Consider the following 18,293-nt stretch of genomic DNA (forward strand, 5'->3'; position numbering starts at 1 on the left):
GGGTGGGTGAGGAAGTACTGGATATAATGGGTGGGTAGGTACAGGGCAGTGGGGCAGTTAGATGGTGGATGAGGAAGTACTGGATATAGCGGGTGGGTAGGTACAGGGCAGTCAGATAGAGGGTGGGTGAGGAAGTACTGGATATAATGGGTGGGTAGGTACAGGGCAGTTAGAGGGTGGGTGAGGAAGTACTGGATATAGCGGGTGGGTAGGTAAAGGGCAGTCAGATAGAGGGTGGGTGAGGAAGTACTGGATATAATGGGTGGGTAGGTACAGGGCAGTGGGGCAGTTAGAGGGTGGGTGAGGAAGTACTGGATATAATGGGTGGGTAGGTACAGGGCAGTGGGGCAGTTAGAGGGTGGGTGAGGAAGTACTGGATATAGCGGGTGGGTAGGTAAAGGGCAGTCAGATAGAGGGTGGGTGAGGAAGTACTGGATATAATGGGTGGGTAGGTACGGGGCAGTGGGGCAGTTAGAGGGTGGGTGAGGAAGTACTGGATATAGCGGGTGGGTAGGTAAAGGGCAGTCAAATAGAGGGTAGGTGAGGAAGTATTGGATATAGCGGGTGAGTGAAGAAGTACTGGATATAGCAGGTGGGTGGGTATCAGACAGAGCTACCATCGTATAGAGGGTGGGTGAGGTTATATAGCGAATGAGCCCATTAGATAGCAGGTGGGTAAGGAAGTATCGGACAAGGTTTGTGTTTGGGAGGGTTTCTGGGCAACTGGAAATCCCCCTAGCGTTTGCCATGAGAGCGGAGGATGCCGGGAGACGTGGTCCAGACGGTGGAAGCAGCCCCAGGGGGTGATGGGAGATGTAGTCTCAGGGAAAGTCACAGTGCGAGATGAATACCCGGCATGCATAGGGGAGCCGCGGGGTCTGCCGGGAGATGTAGTGTGGAGCTGGGCTGTGCCGCGCTGAGGTTTGAGGAAAGAGACTACGCATCCCCGGCGTGCACCGCGGGAATGAGGCATGACGGGATAGGGGAGCTGTGCATTTCGGGTCAGAGGAGATGTGTATGCCGGGAGAGGGGAGCGTTGCATGCCGGGCAGGAGCAGAGGTGCATGCCGGGAGACGTAGTCCTTTCGCTGCCGCCGCCGCGCTGATCGCTGGGTAGCGCTGACCACAGGTCCCGGCGTGCAGTGCGGCCAGCCCCGGGGGATCCAGGGAGATGTAGTCCGGTCCCGTCCTGTGTGACTACAGCTCCCGGCAGCCTCAGAGCGGCCGCCGCGTCTCCGGGCTGTAGTAGTAGTGTAGTCCGCGGCGCGCTGCGGGTGTGAGGGGCAGAGCCGGGTGTGAGGGGCCGGGGCCGCCATGCTGAAGTGCATCCCCCTGTGGCGCTGTAACCGGCATGTGGAGTCCGTGGATAAGCGGCACTGCTCCCTGCAGACCGTGCCCGAGGAGGTGTACCGCTACAGCCGCAGCCTGGAGGAGCTGCTCCTGGACTCCAACCAGCTGCGGGAGCTGCCCAAGGTGAGGAGGACTAGGGGTGGCACCTGGTGGGCACAAGGGAGGTAGGGCTGGCACGGGGAGGATTAAGACTGGTACTTGGGCACAGGGAAGGAGAAGGGCTGGCACCTGGTGGGCACAGGGGAGGACTGGGGCTGGCACCTGGTGGGCACAGGGCAGGATTAGGACTGGTACCTGGTGGGCACAGGGGAGGACAAGGGCTGGCACCTGGTGGGCACAGGGGAGGACAAGGGCTGGCACCTGGTGGGCACAGGGGAGGATAAGGGCTGGCACCTGGTGGGCACAGGGGAGGACAAGGGCTGGCACCTGGTGGGCACAGGTGAGGACAAGGGCTGGCACCTGGTGGGCACAGGGGAGGACAAGGGCTGGCACCTGGTGGGCACAGGGGAGGACTAGGGCTGGCACCTGGTGGGCACAGGGGAGGACTAGGGCTGGCACCTGGTGGGCACAGGGGAGGACTAGGGCTGGCACCTGGTGGGCACAGGGGAGGACCAGGGCTGGCACAGGGGAGCTATAGGGCTGTCCTAAACTTGTGCGCAGGGGAAGTTTAGGACTGGCAGCTGGTGGGCACAGGGGAGGACAAGGGAAGGAAACTGGTGGGCACAGGGGAGGACTGGGGCTGGCACCTGGTGGGCACAGGGGAGGACTGGGGCTGGCACCTGGTGGGCACAGGGGAGGACCAGGGCTGGCACAGGGGAGCTATGGGGCTGGTACCTGGTGTGCACAGGGGAAGTTTAGGACTGGCAACTGGTGGGCACAGGGGAGGACAAGCGAAGGAAACTGGTGGGCACAGGGGAGGATTAGGGTTGGCATTTGGTGAGCATGGGTGGATTAGGGCTGGCACAGGGGGAGGATAAGTCTGCTGGGTGGTTGTTACCCTGAGCTGGGTACCAGGCGCACATTTGTAGGTATGTGCTAGACTAGGGCAATAAGCGGCCCCCCAGCTGTTGTTGAACTCCCCCTGTGCTAGACTCTGGTATCTGTGATTCAGCTGCTGCAGAACTCCACCTTGTCTCTCGCCTGCTTGTCGTATTCCACCACCTGATAACTGTATAGATCTGTGTATGGCGCTTTTTATTCCTATTACGGTGTGAATGTAGCGATGTACCCCAGGGTGCCGGGGATAACACAGCGAGTATGGCGCAGTAACTATAGAGTCGTATTCCACCACCTGATAACTGTATAGATCTGTGCATGGCGCTCTTTATTCCTATTCCGGTGTGAATGTAGCGATGTACCCCAGGGTGCCGGGGATAACACACAGCGAGTATGGCGCAGTAATTATAGAGTCGTATTCCACCACCTGATAACTGTATAGATCTGTGCATGGCGCTCTTTATTCCTATTCCGGTGTGAATGTAGCGATGTACCCCAGGGTGCCGGGGATAACACACAGCGAGTATGGCGCAGTAACTATAGAGTTGATGAACAGAAGAAATGTTATATGAAATCGCTGGTTGACCCTTTTATGTTTGAAACCAGTTATTTTGCTTTTAACCATGTTTTGTTGCATTGGTCGGCCAGTGGTAATGCCCAGTAGTGGCTGTAGGTCTGAGATGCCCGGGCGCTGGGATTGTGGCGACCACTCTCAGACATTCATATGCCATCGCTGTTCCTTTTGCTATAGGATGACACAATGCTGAGAGCATAGGACCCCGGTTCTGTAACTCCAGGGTGTCTTGTTTGCTTACAGGTTGGCGTATTAATGCCAGCTGCTGCCACTTACAGGAGTGGTACCGGCCTTGTGCTTCGCTTAGCCGTGCGGAGGAACAGCTCAGAGCAACTTCCACCCAGTAAAATAATACCAGTGGCAATTACAAGATTAACTTGTTATCCGTTTCCTTGTGTGCGACTTGTTTGTATAGGAACGTACTTAGAGGGTGGGTTACCCTGTATACGTCGATGCCCAGTATCTGGGTGTGATAGGCTGCATATGGTAATGTCTGTCCTGCCTGGTATTTGGGAATGGCCCCGGGCAGACTTCACAGCCAACCTTTGTTTCAATATTTTCTCTCATTAACCCCTCAATTTCAGCAGCACCTTGAAATACACTATAAGGGATAATTATGTAACCTACTTACAATGTGATGCCTTGTGTCTGCGTTCAGTATACACAGCTCTGCTATCCGTCATTGTAGCTTATTGGTGGTGTTAGAGGAGCCGTCCACCCCCAGGTGACTCTATTTCTGGGATTGTGCATGCGCTGATGTACTTACTGCAGGTTACTGCGCTGAGAGGCCCAGGACGTTCTGCAATAACCGCCCCGTCAATTCATTATTTATCTATCTTTCTTTTGTGCTTTTAAACCCGGTGTGTGTGTGTGTATATGTATATATATATATATATATATATATATATATATATATATATATATAGTAAGACTGAGCTATCCATTCTCCTGAATATATCATAAATTAAGTCTCTGGATACTTATATCCAAGTAAGCGAGCACAGAATATCTACCCCCCACCCCACCCAGCTCTGGACCAATGAGCAGTTCTGCTTCATTCATTGAATGTTTGGTTACAAAATGCAGAAGTAAAGTGATAAATGATAATAGCAGTGCCTTCATACAAGCTACGCGATAAGTCATATGAAGGTAGTCGGCTCCATTAACCTGCGTAGTAATGTGGTAATTTACAGTATCTGTACCCATAGTGACCCTGGCATTTGGCATTGGGCATGCCTCCCTGTGACTCCTGGTCTCTGACCCCCCTCCCTGATTTCCGGCATCGGGCACACCCTTGGCTTCTGACAAGGCCTCTCCTCCAGCACCTGACCCCTTAGCCCGGGCTCCTGATTTCTAGAAAGCATCAGTGATGAGCGTCGCTGTGTCCTGTGCGGGTGTAGTATTCCCTTGCCCAGCTAATACTTTATACATGATGTTATTGGGTGTCGTTGTGGTACAGGTTTTGGTGCAGATCTTGGTGCTTTGGCATTTTGCATTCTGGAAACCAGTTTGCATTGAGGGGCTGCACACTGTTCCTGTTACTGCTTTGGAACCGTGTGGTGAGAATTATTCCTGATGGATAACAGATTCTCCTATTCAGGTGATTATAAGGCCGCAAAACGTTTCAGAACTGCGTTTCTGCTTTGGCGCTGATAGGACGGACCTCAGGAGCTCCCGGGAGTTCAGTCTTTAAAGTCAGTGGATGTTCCCTACGAAATCCTGGCGGTAATTAGGTTTCACCGTTTCAGTCCTGAATTGTGCATTATTTTCTCTACCCTTATATTTGGATAGTCCTCATGTCCTGCGCGTGATGGCAGGAGAAGTAGTGATGGTGGCAGGAGAAGTAGTGATGGTGGCAGGAGAAGTAGTGATGGTGGCAGGAGGAGAAGTGACTGTGGCAGTAGAAGGGGGAGGAGGTGACTGTGGCAGGAGGAGGGGGAGGAGAAGTGACGGTGGCAGGAGGAGGGGGAGGAGAAGTGACGGTGGCAGGAGGAGGGGGAGGAGAAGTGACGGTGGCAGGAGGAGGGGGAGGAGAAGTGACGGTGGCAGGAGGAGGGGGAGAAGAAGTGACGGTGGCAGGAGGAGGGGGAGAAGAAGTGACGGTGGCAGGAGGAGGGGGAGGAGAAGTGACGGTGGCAGGAGGAGGTGGAGGAGAGAGAAGTGACGGTGGCAGGAGGAGGGGGTGGAGAAGTGACGGTGGCAGGAGGAGGGGGAGGAGAAGTGACGGTGGCAGGAGGAGGGGGAGGAGAAGTGACGGTGGCAGGAGGAGGGGGAGGAGAAGTGACGGTGGCAGGAGGAGGGGGAGGAGAAGTGACGGTGGCAGGAGGAGGGGGAGGAGAAGTGACGGTGGCAGGAGGAGGGGGAGGAGAAGTGACGGTGGCAGGAGGAGGGGGAGGAGAAGTGACGGTGGCAGGAGGAGGAGAAGTGACGGTGGCAGTAGTAGGGGGAGGAGAAGTGACGGTGGCAGGAGGAGGAGGAGAAGTGACGGTGGCAGTAGAGGGAGGAGGAGAAGTGACGGTGGCAGTAGAAGGGGGAGGAGAAATGACGGTGGTAGTAGTAGGGGGAGGAGAAGTGACGGTGGTAGTAGTAGGGGGAGGAGAAGTGACTGTGGCAGGAGGAGGGGGAGGAGAAGTGACAGTGGCAGTAGTAGGGGGAGGAGAAGTGACGGTGGCAGGAGGAGGGGGAGAAGAAGTGACGGTGGCAGGAGGAGGGGGAGGAGAAGTGACGGTGGCAGGAGGAGGGGGAGGAGAAGTGACCATGGTAGGTGGATGAGAAGTGACGGTAGGAGGAGAAGTGACGGTGGCAGGAGGAGGGGGAGGAGAAGTGACGGTGGCAGTAGAAGGGGGCGGAGAAGTGACGATGGTAGGAGGAGAAGTGACTGGTAGGGGGCGGAGAAGTGACTGGTAGGAGGGGGGGAGAAGTGACGTGACAATGGTAGGCGAAGTGACATTGGGAGGAGGAGGAGGAGAAGTGACGTTGGGAGGAGCAGAAGTAACTGTAGGAGGAGGAGGAGAACTGATTGTAGGAGGAGAAGTGACGTCGGTAGGAGGAGGTGAAGTGATGCCGGTAGGAAGAGGAGGATAAGTGATGTTGTTAGGAGAAGTGACATTGGTAGGAGGAGGAGAAGTGACGCTGGGAGGAGAAGGAGAAGTAACATTGGTAGGAGGAGAAGAATTGACGTTGGTAGGAAGAGGAGGAGAAGTAACGCTGGGAGGAGGAGGAGAAGTGATGTCGGTAGGAGGAGGAGAAGTGATGTCGATAGGAGGAGGAGGAGAAGTGACTGTAGGAGGAGAAGTGACGTTGGTAGGAGGAGGAGAAGTGATGTCAGTAGGAAGAGGAGGAGAAGTGACTGTAGGAGGAGAAGTGACATTGGTAGGAGGAGGAGAAGTGATGTCGATAGGAGGAGAAGTGATGTCGGTAGGAGGAGGTGAAGTGATGTCAGTAGGAAGAGGAGGAGAAGTGGCAGGAGGAGGAGAATTGGTTGGAGGAGAAGTGATGGTAGTAGGTGGTGAAGTGACGTTGGCAGGAAGAGGAGAAGGGACATTGCTAGGAGGAGAAGTGACATTGGTAGGAGGCGGAGGAGATGAGACGTTGGTAGGAGGAGAAGTGACGTCGGGAGGAGGAGGTGAAGTGACGGTGGTAGGAGGAGGAGAGGTGACATGAGGAGAAGTGACGGTAGAAGGCAGAGAATGATTGGAGGAGAAGTGACGTTGGCAGGAAGAGGAGGAGAAGTGACGTTGGTAGGAGGAGGAGGAGATGAGACGTTGGTAGGAGGAGAAGTGACGTCGGGAGGAGGAGTGATGTCGGTAGGAGGAGGTGAAGTGACGGTGGTAGGAGGAGGAGAAGTGACATGAGGAGAAGTGACGGTAGAAGGCAGAGAATGATTGGAGGAGAAGTGACGTTGGCAGGAAGAGGAGGAGAAGTGACGATATGGAGCGGAGAAGTAACGTTGGTAGGAAGAGGAGGAGATGTGACGGTAGGAGGCGGAGGGGATGAGACGTTGGTAGGAGAAGTGATGTCAGTAGGATGAGGAGGAGGAGAGACGTGAGGAGAAGTGACCGTTGGGAAGAGAAGGAGAAGTAGTGACGTTGGGAGGAGGAGAAGTAACTGTGGTAGTAGGAGGAGGACAAGTGACTGTAGGAGGAGAAGTGACAATGATGGTAGGAGGAGGAGAAGTGACGTCGGGAGGAGGAGGAGAAGTGACATCGGGAGGAGGAGGAGAAGTGACGTCGGGAGGAGGAGGAGGAGAAGTGACGTCGGGAGGAGGAGGAGAAGTGACGTCGGGAGGAGGAGGAGGAGAAGTGACGTCGGGAGGAGGAGGAGAAGTGACGTCGGGAGGAGGAGGAGAAGTGATGTCTGGAGGAGGAGGAGAAGTGATGTCGGGAGAAGGAGGAGAAGTGACGTCGGGTGGAGGACGACGAGCAGTGACATTGGTGGGAGGAGGAGAAGTAGTGACGACGGGAGGAGGAGGAGCAGAAGTGACCTCGGTAGGAGGAGGAGGAGGAGGAGACGTGACGGTGGTAGGCGAAGGGGGAGAAGTAACATTAGTACGAGGAGGAGAAGTGACTGTGGTGGTAGGAGGAGGATAAGTGACTTAGGAGGAGAAGTGACTGTGGTGGTAGGAGGAGGATAAGTGACTTAGGAGGAGAAGTGGCTGTGGTGGTAGGAAGAGGATAAGTGACTTAGGAGGAGAAGTGACAATGGTGGTAGGAGAGGGAGGAGAAGTAATAATGGCAGTAGGAGGAGAAGTGATGGTGGGAGGAGGAGAAGGAGAAGTGACGGTGATAGGTGGTGGAGAAGTGACGATAGTAGGACTTTGAGCTGAATTGTGGAGCTGAATGAGAGCAGTGATCACACATCATTATTAGTTCATACACTACTTTAGTGTTTATGCCTTTAACCGCGCAGACCTGGTACTCGGAACTGATATCTGCGTTTCTGCATATTGCATTCCCATTTGTTGTTTTGTCATTTCCATTGTTCTCCACCCCGTCCTATAGAGGCATTGGCCAGTCTCCATACACCTCAGTGTAATTCATATGGATTCTCCGTTCTATAGAGGCACTGGTCAGTCTCTATACACCTCAGTGTAATTCATATGGATTCTCCTTCCCTCTGTCCTATAGAGGCATTGGCCAGTCTCCATACACCTGGATGTAATTCATATGGACCCTCCTAACCTCTGTCCTATAGAGGCACTGCCAAGTCTCCATACACCTCAGTGTAATTCATATGGACTCTCCGTCCTATAGAGGCACTGGCCAGTCTCCATACACCTCAGTGTAATTCATATGGACCCTCCTAACCTCTGTCCTATAGAGGCACTGGCCAGTCTCCATACACCTCAGTGTAATTCATATGGATTCTCCTAACCTCTGTCCTATAGAGGCACTGGCCAGTCTCCATACACCTCAGTGTAATTCATATGGACTCTCCTAACCTCTGTCCTATAGAGGCATTGGCCAGTCTCCATACACCTCAATGTAATTCATATGGACTCTCCGTCCTATAGAGGCACTGGCCAGTCTCCATACACCTCAGTGTAATTAATATGGACTCTGCGTCCTATAGAGGCACTGGCCAGTCTCCATACACCTCAGTGTAATTCATATGGACTCTCCGTCCTATAGAGGCACTGGCCAGTCTCCATACACCTCAGTGTAATTCATATGGATTCTCCTAACCTCTGTCCTATAGAGGCACTGGCCAGTCTCCATACACCTCAGTGTAATTCATATGGACTCTCCTAACCTCTGTCCTATAGAGGCATTGGCCAGTCTCCATACACCTCAATGTAATTCATATGGACTCTCCGTCCTATAGAGGCACTGGCCAGTCTCCATACACCTCAGTGTAATTCATATGGACTCTCCGTCCTATAGAGGCACTGGCCAGTCTCCATACACCTCAGTGTAATTCATATGGATTCTCCGTCCTATAGAGGCATTGGCCAGTCTCTATACACCTGGATGTAATTCATATGGACTCTCCTAACCTCTGTCCTATAGAGGCACTGGCCAGTCTCCATACACCTCAGTGTAATTCATATGGACTCTCCTAACCTCTGTCCTATAGAGGCACTGGCCAGTCTCCATACACCTCAGTGTAATTCATATGGACTCTCCGTCCTATAGAGGCACTGGCCAGTCTCCATCCTTTTTGCAGCACTGGCTATTTTCTCTATTAATCAAAACAGGAATTGTTGTCAGTACTATACATATCTGTGTATACAGCTTTGTGTTCCCCCAATCTAGTGTACTAGTAATAGTCCTCGGTACAGGTGTAATACACAGAGCTGGGGGCTGGGCGGGAGCAGGTGACCTCACGTTTCTAGGTGCATAACGATTCCAGTGAGAGGGCAGTGGATAGAGAGTGCCCCCCCCCCCCATATCCCTCCTAAAGTCCTGGCGCTATATTAGATTGTAAGCCTGCGGGAAGAGGACTCCTCCTCTTGCCTAGCTGATGCTGGATAGAGCTGTGTGCATGGGGAATGTTATTTAGGCAGATGAATTATTAATGATCCTGGAGTAACCAGCGCAACAGGTTTAAATAAATAAGTTAAGAGAGAACATTGTTATTACAAGGTGAGCAGGAGGGCCGTTCTCTGTAACTGCAGGCAGGAGGGCCGTTCTCTGTAACTGCAGGCAGGAGGGCCGTTCTCTGTAACTGCAGGCAGGAGGGCCGTTCTCTGTAACTGCAGGCCGGAGGGCCGTTCTCTGTAACTGCAGGCCGGAGGGCCGTTCTCTGTAACTGCAGGCCGGAGGGCCGTTCTCTGTAACTGCAGGCCGGAGGGCCGTTCTCTGTAACTGCAGGCAGGGGGGCCGTTCTCTGTAACTGCAGGCAGGGGGGCCGTTCTCTGTAACTGCAGGCAGGGGGGCCGTTCTCTGTAACTGCAGGCAGGGGGGCCGTTCTCTGTAACTGCAGGCAGGGGGGCCGTTCTCTGTAACTGCAGGCAGGGGGGCCGTTCTCTGTAACTGCAGGCAGGGGGGCCGTTCTCTGTAACTGCAGGCAGGGGGGCCGTTCTCTGTAACTGCAGGCAGGGGAGAACTGCACACCTGTGTCCAATAAAACATCAGGCACAACCACAGGTGTATTTAAGGAACCCTTTTTTTAGTGCATTGTGTAAGTGGGAGGTGATTTGTGTGTAGAATGTTTCTCCATCTTCTGACCCCTCTTTGTTACTGGTGCCCCTTCCCCCCCCTATTGTTACCCTATATAAGACGACATTCATCAGGCCTCCTGTAATGGGTCCTGGCTGTCGCCATCTTATACTTTAGCCAACGTGGGAGGGGGTGGGAAGTCCTGAATTCTTTCTTTCCTCATTCACTTGTTACATGCCAGCTGAAATGTTCAGCTCACAAGTAGATAGGCTAACAAATGTTTTGTTTTTCTAAATGAAGGAGGCGGGAAATGTAACCGCATCATATAGTTGGCTTAACCTGCTACTGTATCACAACCCGCGGTGACTAAGGCGCTTTCAGCGAGAAAGACGTCACCAGCAGAGGGCAGTAGTGTGTGGGGGCACTTACTCCAGGATTGTGATATCTGAGCGTCAATGTGTAGTGTGGGGCAGAACAGAGGGCTCAGGGTCACTTTACTGCAAACTTCAACCTGTAGCGCGAGCAGCCGGTTCCATCATGGAACAGCCTGACGGGAACTGCACAGTGCAGGGTGTCAGCCGGGCTGCAGGGTGTCATCTGCTCATCACATACATGTCTGTACGTTCTGTGGTGCAAAGGGGGACAGAGAGAGGATTGTGCAGGAAGGTGAGACAGTCGGAGGGGTCACCTTACATCATGTCTGATGAGCCCACATACGGCACCGACCTACGGAACCCTACATCCCCGAGAGCTCGTTTCCAACAGTGAAGGGTTTGGCAGTGTTGTAGGGCGCAGTGTATTGGTGCGGTCTGGGTACAGATAATGGTCACTACTAATCACTGTTTGATGGTACCGAGCGCTCATCCTCACCCCATGTAGCAGCATTTCTCCCCAGACGGGAGGGGTGTCTCCTAGTATGACTGTGCCCTGTCCTCCGATCACGTGTGGTCACCCAATGGGTTGATGAGGAGGACACTCATGTAATTCTCAGCCACCAGCGGAGCACTTACGGCATATTCTGGAGTGATGTCTGAGACATCATCCAAGTGGCATCTGAGTGACGTTCTGTGGATGATGCTTCCTCTGTACAGTGGTTTCCATTGTTTTTATCTGTTATTTGTATACGCTCACAGCAAAAACAGCCTCTGATGATCTTGTACACCATCACAAGTATGTAGGATTTTGTAAGCTTATGAATATTGTCTGAGTATAAGCAGTGGAAGTGTAGCCTCTGGTTACAGTGTGGATAGTATAAGCAGTGGAAGTGTAGCCTCTGGTTACAGTGTGGATAGTATAAGCAGTGGAAGTGTAGCCTCTGGTTACAGTGTGGATAGTATAAGCAGTGGTAGTGTAGCCTCTGGTTACAGTGTGGATAGTATAAGCAGTGGTAGTGTAGTCTCTGGTTACAGTGTGGATAGTATAAGCAGTGGAAGTGTAGCCTCTGGTTACAGTGTGGGTAGTATAAGCAGTGGTAGTGTAGCCTCTGGTTACAGTGTGGGTAGTATAAGCAGTGGAAGTGTAGCCTCTGGTTACAGTGTGGATAGTATAAGCAGTGGAAGTGTAGCCTCTGGTTACAGTGTGGGTAGTATAAGCAGTGGAAGTGTAGCCTCTGGTTACAGTGTGGATAGTATAAGCAGTGGAAGTGTAGCCTCTGGTTACAGTGTGGGTAGTATAAGCAGTGGAAGTGTAACCTCTGGTTACAGTGTGGGTAGTATAAGCAGTGGAAGTGTAACCTCTGGTTACAGTGTGGGTAGTATAAGCAGTGGTAGTGTAGCCTCTGGTTACAGTGTGGGTAGTATAAGCAGTGGTAGTGTAGCCTCTGGTTACAGTGTGGGTAGTATAAGCAGTGGTAGTGTAGCCTCCGGTTACAGTGTGGGTAGTATAAGCAGTGGTAGTGTAGCCTCCGGTTACAGTGTGGGTAGTATAAGCGGTGGTAGTGTAGCCTCCGGTTACAGTGTGGGTAGTATAAGCGGTGGTAGTGTAGCCTCCGGTTACAGTGTGGGTAGTATAAGCGGTGGTAGTGTAGCCTCCGGTTACAGTGTGGGTAGTATAAGCGGTGGTAGTGTAGCCTCTGGTTACAGTGTGGGTAGTATAAGCAGTGGTAGTGTAGCCTCTGGTTACAGTGTGGATAGTATAAGCAGTGGTAGTGTAGCCTCTGGTTACAGCGCGGATAGTATAAGCAGTGGTAGTGTAGCCTCTGGTTACAGTGTGGATAGTATAAGCAGTGGAAGTGTAGCCTCTGGTTACAGTGTGGATAGTATAAGCAGTGGAAGTGTAGCCTCTGGTTACAGTGTGGATAGTATAAGCAGTGGTAGTGTAGCCTCTGGTTACAGTGTGGGTAGTATAAGCAGTGGAAGTGTAGCCTCTGGTTACAGTGTGGATAGTATAAGCAGTGGTAGTGTAGCCTCTGGTTACAGTGCGGGTAGTATAAGCAGTGGTAGTGTAGCCTCTGGTTACAGTGCGGATAGTATAAGCAGTGGTAGTGTAGCCTCTGGTTACAGCGCGGATAGTATAAGCAGTGGTAGTGTAGCCTCTGGTTACAGTGTGGATAGTATAAGCAGTGGAAGTGTAGCCTCTGGTTACAGTGTGGATAGTATAAGCAGTGGAAGTGTAGCCTCTGGTTACAGTGTGGATAGTATAAGCAGTGGAAGTGTAGCCTCTGGTTACAGTGTGGGTAGTATAAGCAGTGGAAGTGTAGCCTCTGGTTACAGTGTGGGTAGTATAAGCAGTGGTAGTGTAGCCTCTGGTTACAGTGTGGATAGTATAAGCAGTGGTAGTGTAGCCTCTGGTTACAGTGTGGGTAGTATAAGCAGTGGTAGTGTAGCCTCTGGTTACAGTGTGGGTAGTATAAGCAGTGGTAGTGTAGCCTCTGGTTACAGTGTGGATAGTATAAGCAGTGGAAGTGTAGCCTCTGGTTACAGTGTGGGTAGTATAAGCAGTGGTAGTGTATCCTCTGGTTACAGTGCGGATAGTATAAGCAGTGGTAGTGTAGTCTCTGGTTACAGTGCGGATAGTATAAGCAGTGGTAGTGTAGCCTCTGGTTACAGTGCGGGTAGTATAAGCAGTGGAAGTGTAGCCTCTGGTTACAGTGCGGATAGTATAAGCAGTGGTAGTGTAGCCTCTGGTTACAGTGTGGGTAGTATAAGCAGTGGTAGTGTAGCCTCCGGTTACAGTGTGGGTAGTATAAGCAGTGGTAGTGTAGCCTCCGGTTACAGTGTGGGTAGTATAAGCAGTGGTAGTGTAGCCTCTGGTTACAGTGTGGGTAGTATAAGCAGTGGTAGTGTAGCCTCCGGTTACAGTGTGGGTAGTATAAGCAGTGGTAGTGTAGCCTCCGGTTACAGTGCGGGTAGTGGTAGTGTAGCCTCCGGTTACAGTGCGGGTAGTATAAGCAGTGGTAGTGTAGCCTCCGGTTACAGTGCGGGTAGTGGTAGTGTAGCCTCCGGTTACAGTGCGGGTAGTGGTAGTGTAGCCTCCGGTTACAGTGCGGGTAGTATAAGCAGTGGTAGTGTAGCCTCCGGTTACAGTGCGGGTAGTGGTAGTGTAGCCTCCGGTTACAGTGTGGATAGTATAAGCAGTGGAAGTGTAGCCTCTGGTTACAGTGTGGGTAGTATAAGCAGTGGAAGTGTAGCCTCCGGTTACAGTGCGGATAGTATAAGCAGTGGAAGTGTAGCCTCTGGTTACAGTGTGGGTAGTATAAGCAGTGGTAGTGTAGCCTCTGGTTACAGTGTGGGTAGTATAAGCAGTGGAAGTGTAGCCTCTGGTTACAGTGTGGATAGTATAAGCAGTGGTAGTGTAGCCTCCGGTTACAGTGTGGGTAGTATAAGCAGTGGTAGTGTAGCCTCTGGTTACAGTGTGGGTAGTATAAGCAGTGGTAGTGTAGCCTCTGGTTACAGTGTGGGTAGTATAAGCAGTGGTAGTGTAGCCTCTGGTTACAGTGTGGGTAGTATAAGCAGTGGTAGTGTAGCCTCTGGTTACAGTGTGGGTAGTATAAGCAGTGGTAGTGTAGCCTCTGGTTACAGTGTGGGTAGTATAAGCAGTGGTAGTGTAGCCTCTGGTTACAGTGTGGGTAGTATAAGCAGTGGTAGTGTAGCCTCTGGTTACAGTGTGGGTAGTATAAGCAGTGGAAGTGTAGCCTCTGGTTACAGTGTGGGTAGTATAAGCAGTGGTAGTGTAGCCTCTGGTTACAGTGTGGGTAGTATAAGCAGTGGTAGTGTAGCCTCTGGTTACAGTGTGGGTAGTATAAGCAGTGGTAGTGTAGCCTCTGGTTACAGTGTGGGTAGTATAAGCAGTGGAAGTGTAGCCTCTGGTTACAGTGTGGGTAGTATAAGCAGTGGTAGTGTAGCCTCTGGTTACAGTGTGGGTAGTATAAGCAGTGGTAGTGTAGCCTCCGGTTACAGTGTGGGTAGTATAAGCAGTGGAAGTGTAGCCTCCGGTTACAGTGTGGATAGTATAAGCAGTGGTAGTGTAGCCTCCGGTTACAGTGTGGGTAGTATAAGCAGTGGTAGTGTAGCCTCTGGTTACAGTGTGGGTAGTATAAGCAGTGGTAGTGTAGCCTCTGGTTACAGTGTGGGTAGTATAAGCAGTGGTAGTGTAGCCTCTGGTTACAGTGTGGGTAGTATAAGCAGTGGTAGTGTAGCCTCTGGTTACAGTGTGGGTAGTATAAGCAGTGGTAGTGTAGCCTCTGGTTACAGTGTGGGTAGTATAAGCAGTGGTAGTGTAGCCTCTGGTTACAGTGTGGGTAGTATAAGCAGTGGTAGTGTAGCCTCTGGTTACAGTGTGGGTAGTATAAGCAGTGGAAGTGTAGCCTCTGGTTACAGTGTGGGTAGTATAAGCAGTGGTAGTGTAGCCTCTGGTTACAGTGTGGGTAGTATAAGCAGTGGTAGTGTAGCCTCTGGTTACAGTGTGGGTAGTATAAGCAGTGGTAGTGTAGCCTCTGGTTACAGTGTGGGTAGTATAAGCAGTGGAAGTGTAGCCTCTGGTTACAGTGTGGGTAGTATAAGCAGTGGTAGTGTAGCCTCTGGTTACAGTGTGGGTAGTATAAGCAGTGGTAGTGTAGCCTCTGGTTACAGTGTGGGTAGTATAAGCAGTGGTAGTGTAGCCTCCGGTTACAGTGCGGGTAGTGGTAGTGTAGCCTCTGGTTACAGTGTGGGTAGTATAAGCAGTGGTAGTGTAGCCTCTGGTTACAGTGTGGGTAGTATAAGCAGTGGTAGTGTAGACTCTGGTTACAGTGTGGGTAGTATAAGCAGTGGTAGTGTAGCCTCTGGTTACAGTGTGGGTAGTATAAGCAGTGGAAGTGTAGCCTCTGGTTACAGTGTGGGTAGTATAAGCAGTGGAAGTGTAGCCTCTGGTTACAGTGTGGGTAGTATAAGCAGTGGTAGTGTAGACTCTGGTTACAGTGTGGGTAGTATAAGCAGTGGAAGTGTAGCCTCTGGTTACAGTGTGGATAGTATAAGCAGTGGTAGTGTAGCCTCTGGTTACAGTGTGGATAGTATAAGCAGTGGAAGTGTAGCCTCTGGTTACAGTGTGGATAGTATAAGCAGTGGTAGTGTAGCCTCTGGTTACAGTGTGGATAGTATAAGCAGTGGTAGTGTAGCCTCTGGTTACAGTGTGGATAGTATAAGCAGTGGTAGTGTAGCCTCCGGTTACAGTGCGGGTAGTGTAGCCTCCGGTTACAGTGCAGGTTTTCTTAATTGCGACTGTCGGATGGGTTGGTTTAGCGCCTGGTTAGAGAGTGGGATATTGATGAACAGAACCAGGCGCATTTACTGGGCGCTATTATAGGAAACGATTGTTACGGGTCTGAAATAGACGCAGATGTGAATTCAGAAATTCCTCCTTTTTTATTTTTATTATAACTGAGGTGTTTTTGTTACACGTCACCTTACATGTAGATTCTTTAAGCTGTGTTACTCCAGAAGAGAGAAATGTGCTAATGCAGATATACCAGCTTATTGTGCTATTATATCCCTGCCCGTGTGTGCATTTACTGCCTCCTCCTACTTGCAGAACATCTCAAGTGTCCCATTAGGTTGTGCAGAAGAAACTTACTGAAAGTGAAACACTGCTAGAGAATTGGCCATTATGTATCCTGCTGTTCTTCACGTCTCTGACAGAGAGACCATTTGTTTAGCACCTCTGATCAGACCTATCCCCCACCTCCTACCCACATTAGATTCCAGCCACACGTTGCCCGTAACAACTCTGGTTAGAACAAGCTTCCTTCCAGTATGTAGCTAGCGGGCACAATTCCTGAATGGGCAGGATTTATCTATCTCTATCTATCTATCTATCTATCTATCTATCTATCTATCTATCTATCTATCTATCTATCTATCTATCTGTCTCCTATCTTTCTATCTCATATCTATCTATCTCATATCTATCTATCTCATATCTATCTATCTGTCTCCTATCTATCTATCTATCTATCTATCTATCTATCTATCTATCTATCTATCTATCTATCTATCTGTCTCCTATCTACCTATCTCATATCTATCTATCTATCTATCTATCTCATATCTATCTATCTATCTCATATCTATCTATCTATCTCATATCTATCTATCTATCTATCTCATATCTATCTATCTATCTCATATCTATCTCATATCTATCTATCTCATATCTATCTCATATCTATCTTATATCTATCTATCTGTCTCCTATCTATCTGTCTCCTATCTATCTGTCTCCTATCTATCTGTCTCCTATCTATCTGTCTCCTATCTATTTGTCTCCTATCTATCTGTCTCCTATCTATCTGTCTCCATCTCTATATTCCACCATATACCCTTGTCCTAGATCCTGCCACTGGCGTCCTCTTTGCGCTGCACCCTCTGCTTGTCCCCTTTGCGTGGCGGTGCCCTCTGCTTGTCCCCTTTGCGTGGCGGTGCCCTCTGCTTGTCCCCTTTGCGTGGCGGCGCCCTCTGCTTGTCCCCTTTGTGTGGCGGCGCCCTCTGCTATCCCCTTTGCATGGCGGCGCCCTCTCCAGACATCTATAAATCAGGATGTCGGATCACTTCCCGCAGTATATAGTCCTGGGGGTATATTTACTAAAGTGAGGGTTTTAGAAGTGGAGATGTTGCCCATAGCAACCAATCAGATTCTAGCTATTATCTTCTAGAAGGTGCTGGTGTGTGAGCGTACAGTGATGGATCTATGTGCAGGGTCACCTGTGTTGCTGGATAAAATGCCTCCAAGATCTCGCCCGTGCTGCTCCCTACTACTGGAACTCTCTCCCATCAGACTCTCCACCCCTCTACAAATCTTCAAACGGGCTCTCAAGACCCCCTACTTCATCACAGCCTTCCAGCTCTCATCCTAACCCCCTTCATGCTCCCTCCTACCTATCTTCTCCTTCTGTGTCACGCCTGCCTGTCTGCCCCTCCCCTTCTGTGTCACGCCTGCCTGTCTGCCCCTCCCCTTCTGTGTCACGCCTGCCTGTCTGCCCCTCCCCTTCTGTGTCACGCCTGCCTGTCTGCCCCTCCCCTTCTGTGTCACGCCTGCCTGTCTGCCCCTCCCCTTCTGTGTCACGCCTGCCTGTCTGCCCCTCCCCTTCTGTGTCACGCCTGCCTGTCTGCCCCTCCCCTTCTGTGTCACGCCTGCCTGTCTGCCCCTCCCCTTCTGTGTCACGCCTGCCTGTCTGCCCCTCCCCTTCTGTGTCACGCCTGCCTGTCTGCCCCTCCCCTTCTGTGTCACGCCTGCCTGTCTGCCCCTCCCCTTCTGTGTCACGCCTGCCTGTCTGCCCCTCCCCTTCTGTGTCACGCCTGCCTGTCTGCCCCTCCCCTTCTGTGTCACGCCTGCCTGTCTGCCCCTCCCCTTCTGTGTCACGCCTGCCTGTCTGCCCCTCCCCTTCTGTGTCACGCCTGCCTGTCTGCCCCTCCCCTTCTGTGTCACGCCTGCCTGTCTGCCCCTCCCCTTCTGTGTCACGCCTGCCTGTCTGCCCCTCCCCTTCTGTGTCACGCCTGCCTGTCTGCCCCTCCCCTTCTGTGTCACGCCTGCCTGTCTGCCCCTCCCCTTCTGTGTCACGCCTGCCTGTCTGCCCCTCCCCTTCTGTGTCACGCCTGCCTGTCTGCCCCTCCCCTTCTGTGTCACGCCTGCCTGTCTGCCCCTCCCCTTCTGTGTCACGCCTGCCTGTCTGCCCCTCCCCTTCTGTGTCACGCCTGCCTGTCTGCCCCTCCCCTTCTGTGTCACGCCTGCCTGTCTGCCCCTCCCCTTCTGTGTCACGCCTGCCTGTCTGCCCCTCCCCTTCCGTGTCACGCCTGCCTGTCT

General features: G+C 51.8%; 1 protein-coding gene across 10 annotated transcripts in view; it reads left to right on the forward strand.

Annotated features, from left to right (window-relative positions):
- Positions 1-1,190: 1,190 nt before the first annotated feature.
- The window catches only part of SCRIB (scribble planar cell polarity protein), a 233,147-nt gene continuing 216,044 nt past the window's right edge, over positions 1,191-18,293 (forward strand). For 6 of the 10 annotated variants that reach the window (XM_088459378.1, XM_088459384.1, XM_088459385.1 and 3 more), the window contains exon 1: positions 1,191-1,472. In XM_088459378.1, coding sequence (XP_088315504.1) covers positions 1,314-1,472 — 159 coding nt within the window. In that variant the 5' untranslated portion in view covers positions 1,191-1,313. The remainder of the gene's footprint in view (positions 1,473-18,293) is intronic. The other 4 variants (XM_088459380.1, XM_088459387.1, XM_088459388.1 and 1 more) reach the window with 1 other exon arrangement.

This window comes from Taudactylus pleione, unplaced genomic scaffold, assembly GCF_031769625.1.
Source record: "Taudactylus pleione unplaced genomic scaffold, aTauple2 ptg000907l, whole genome shotgun sequence".
Classification (NCBI taxonomy): Eukaryota; Metazoa; Chordata; class Amphibia; order Anura; family Myobatrachidae; genus Taudactylus; species Taudactylus pleione.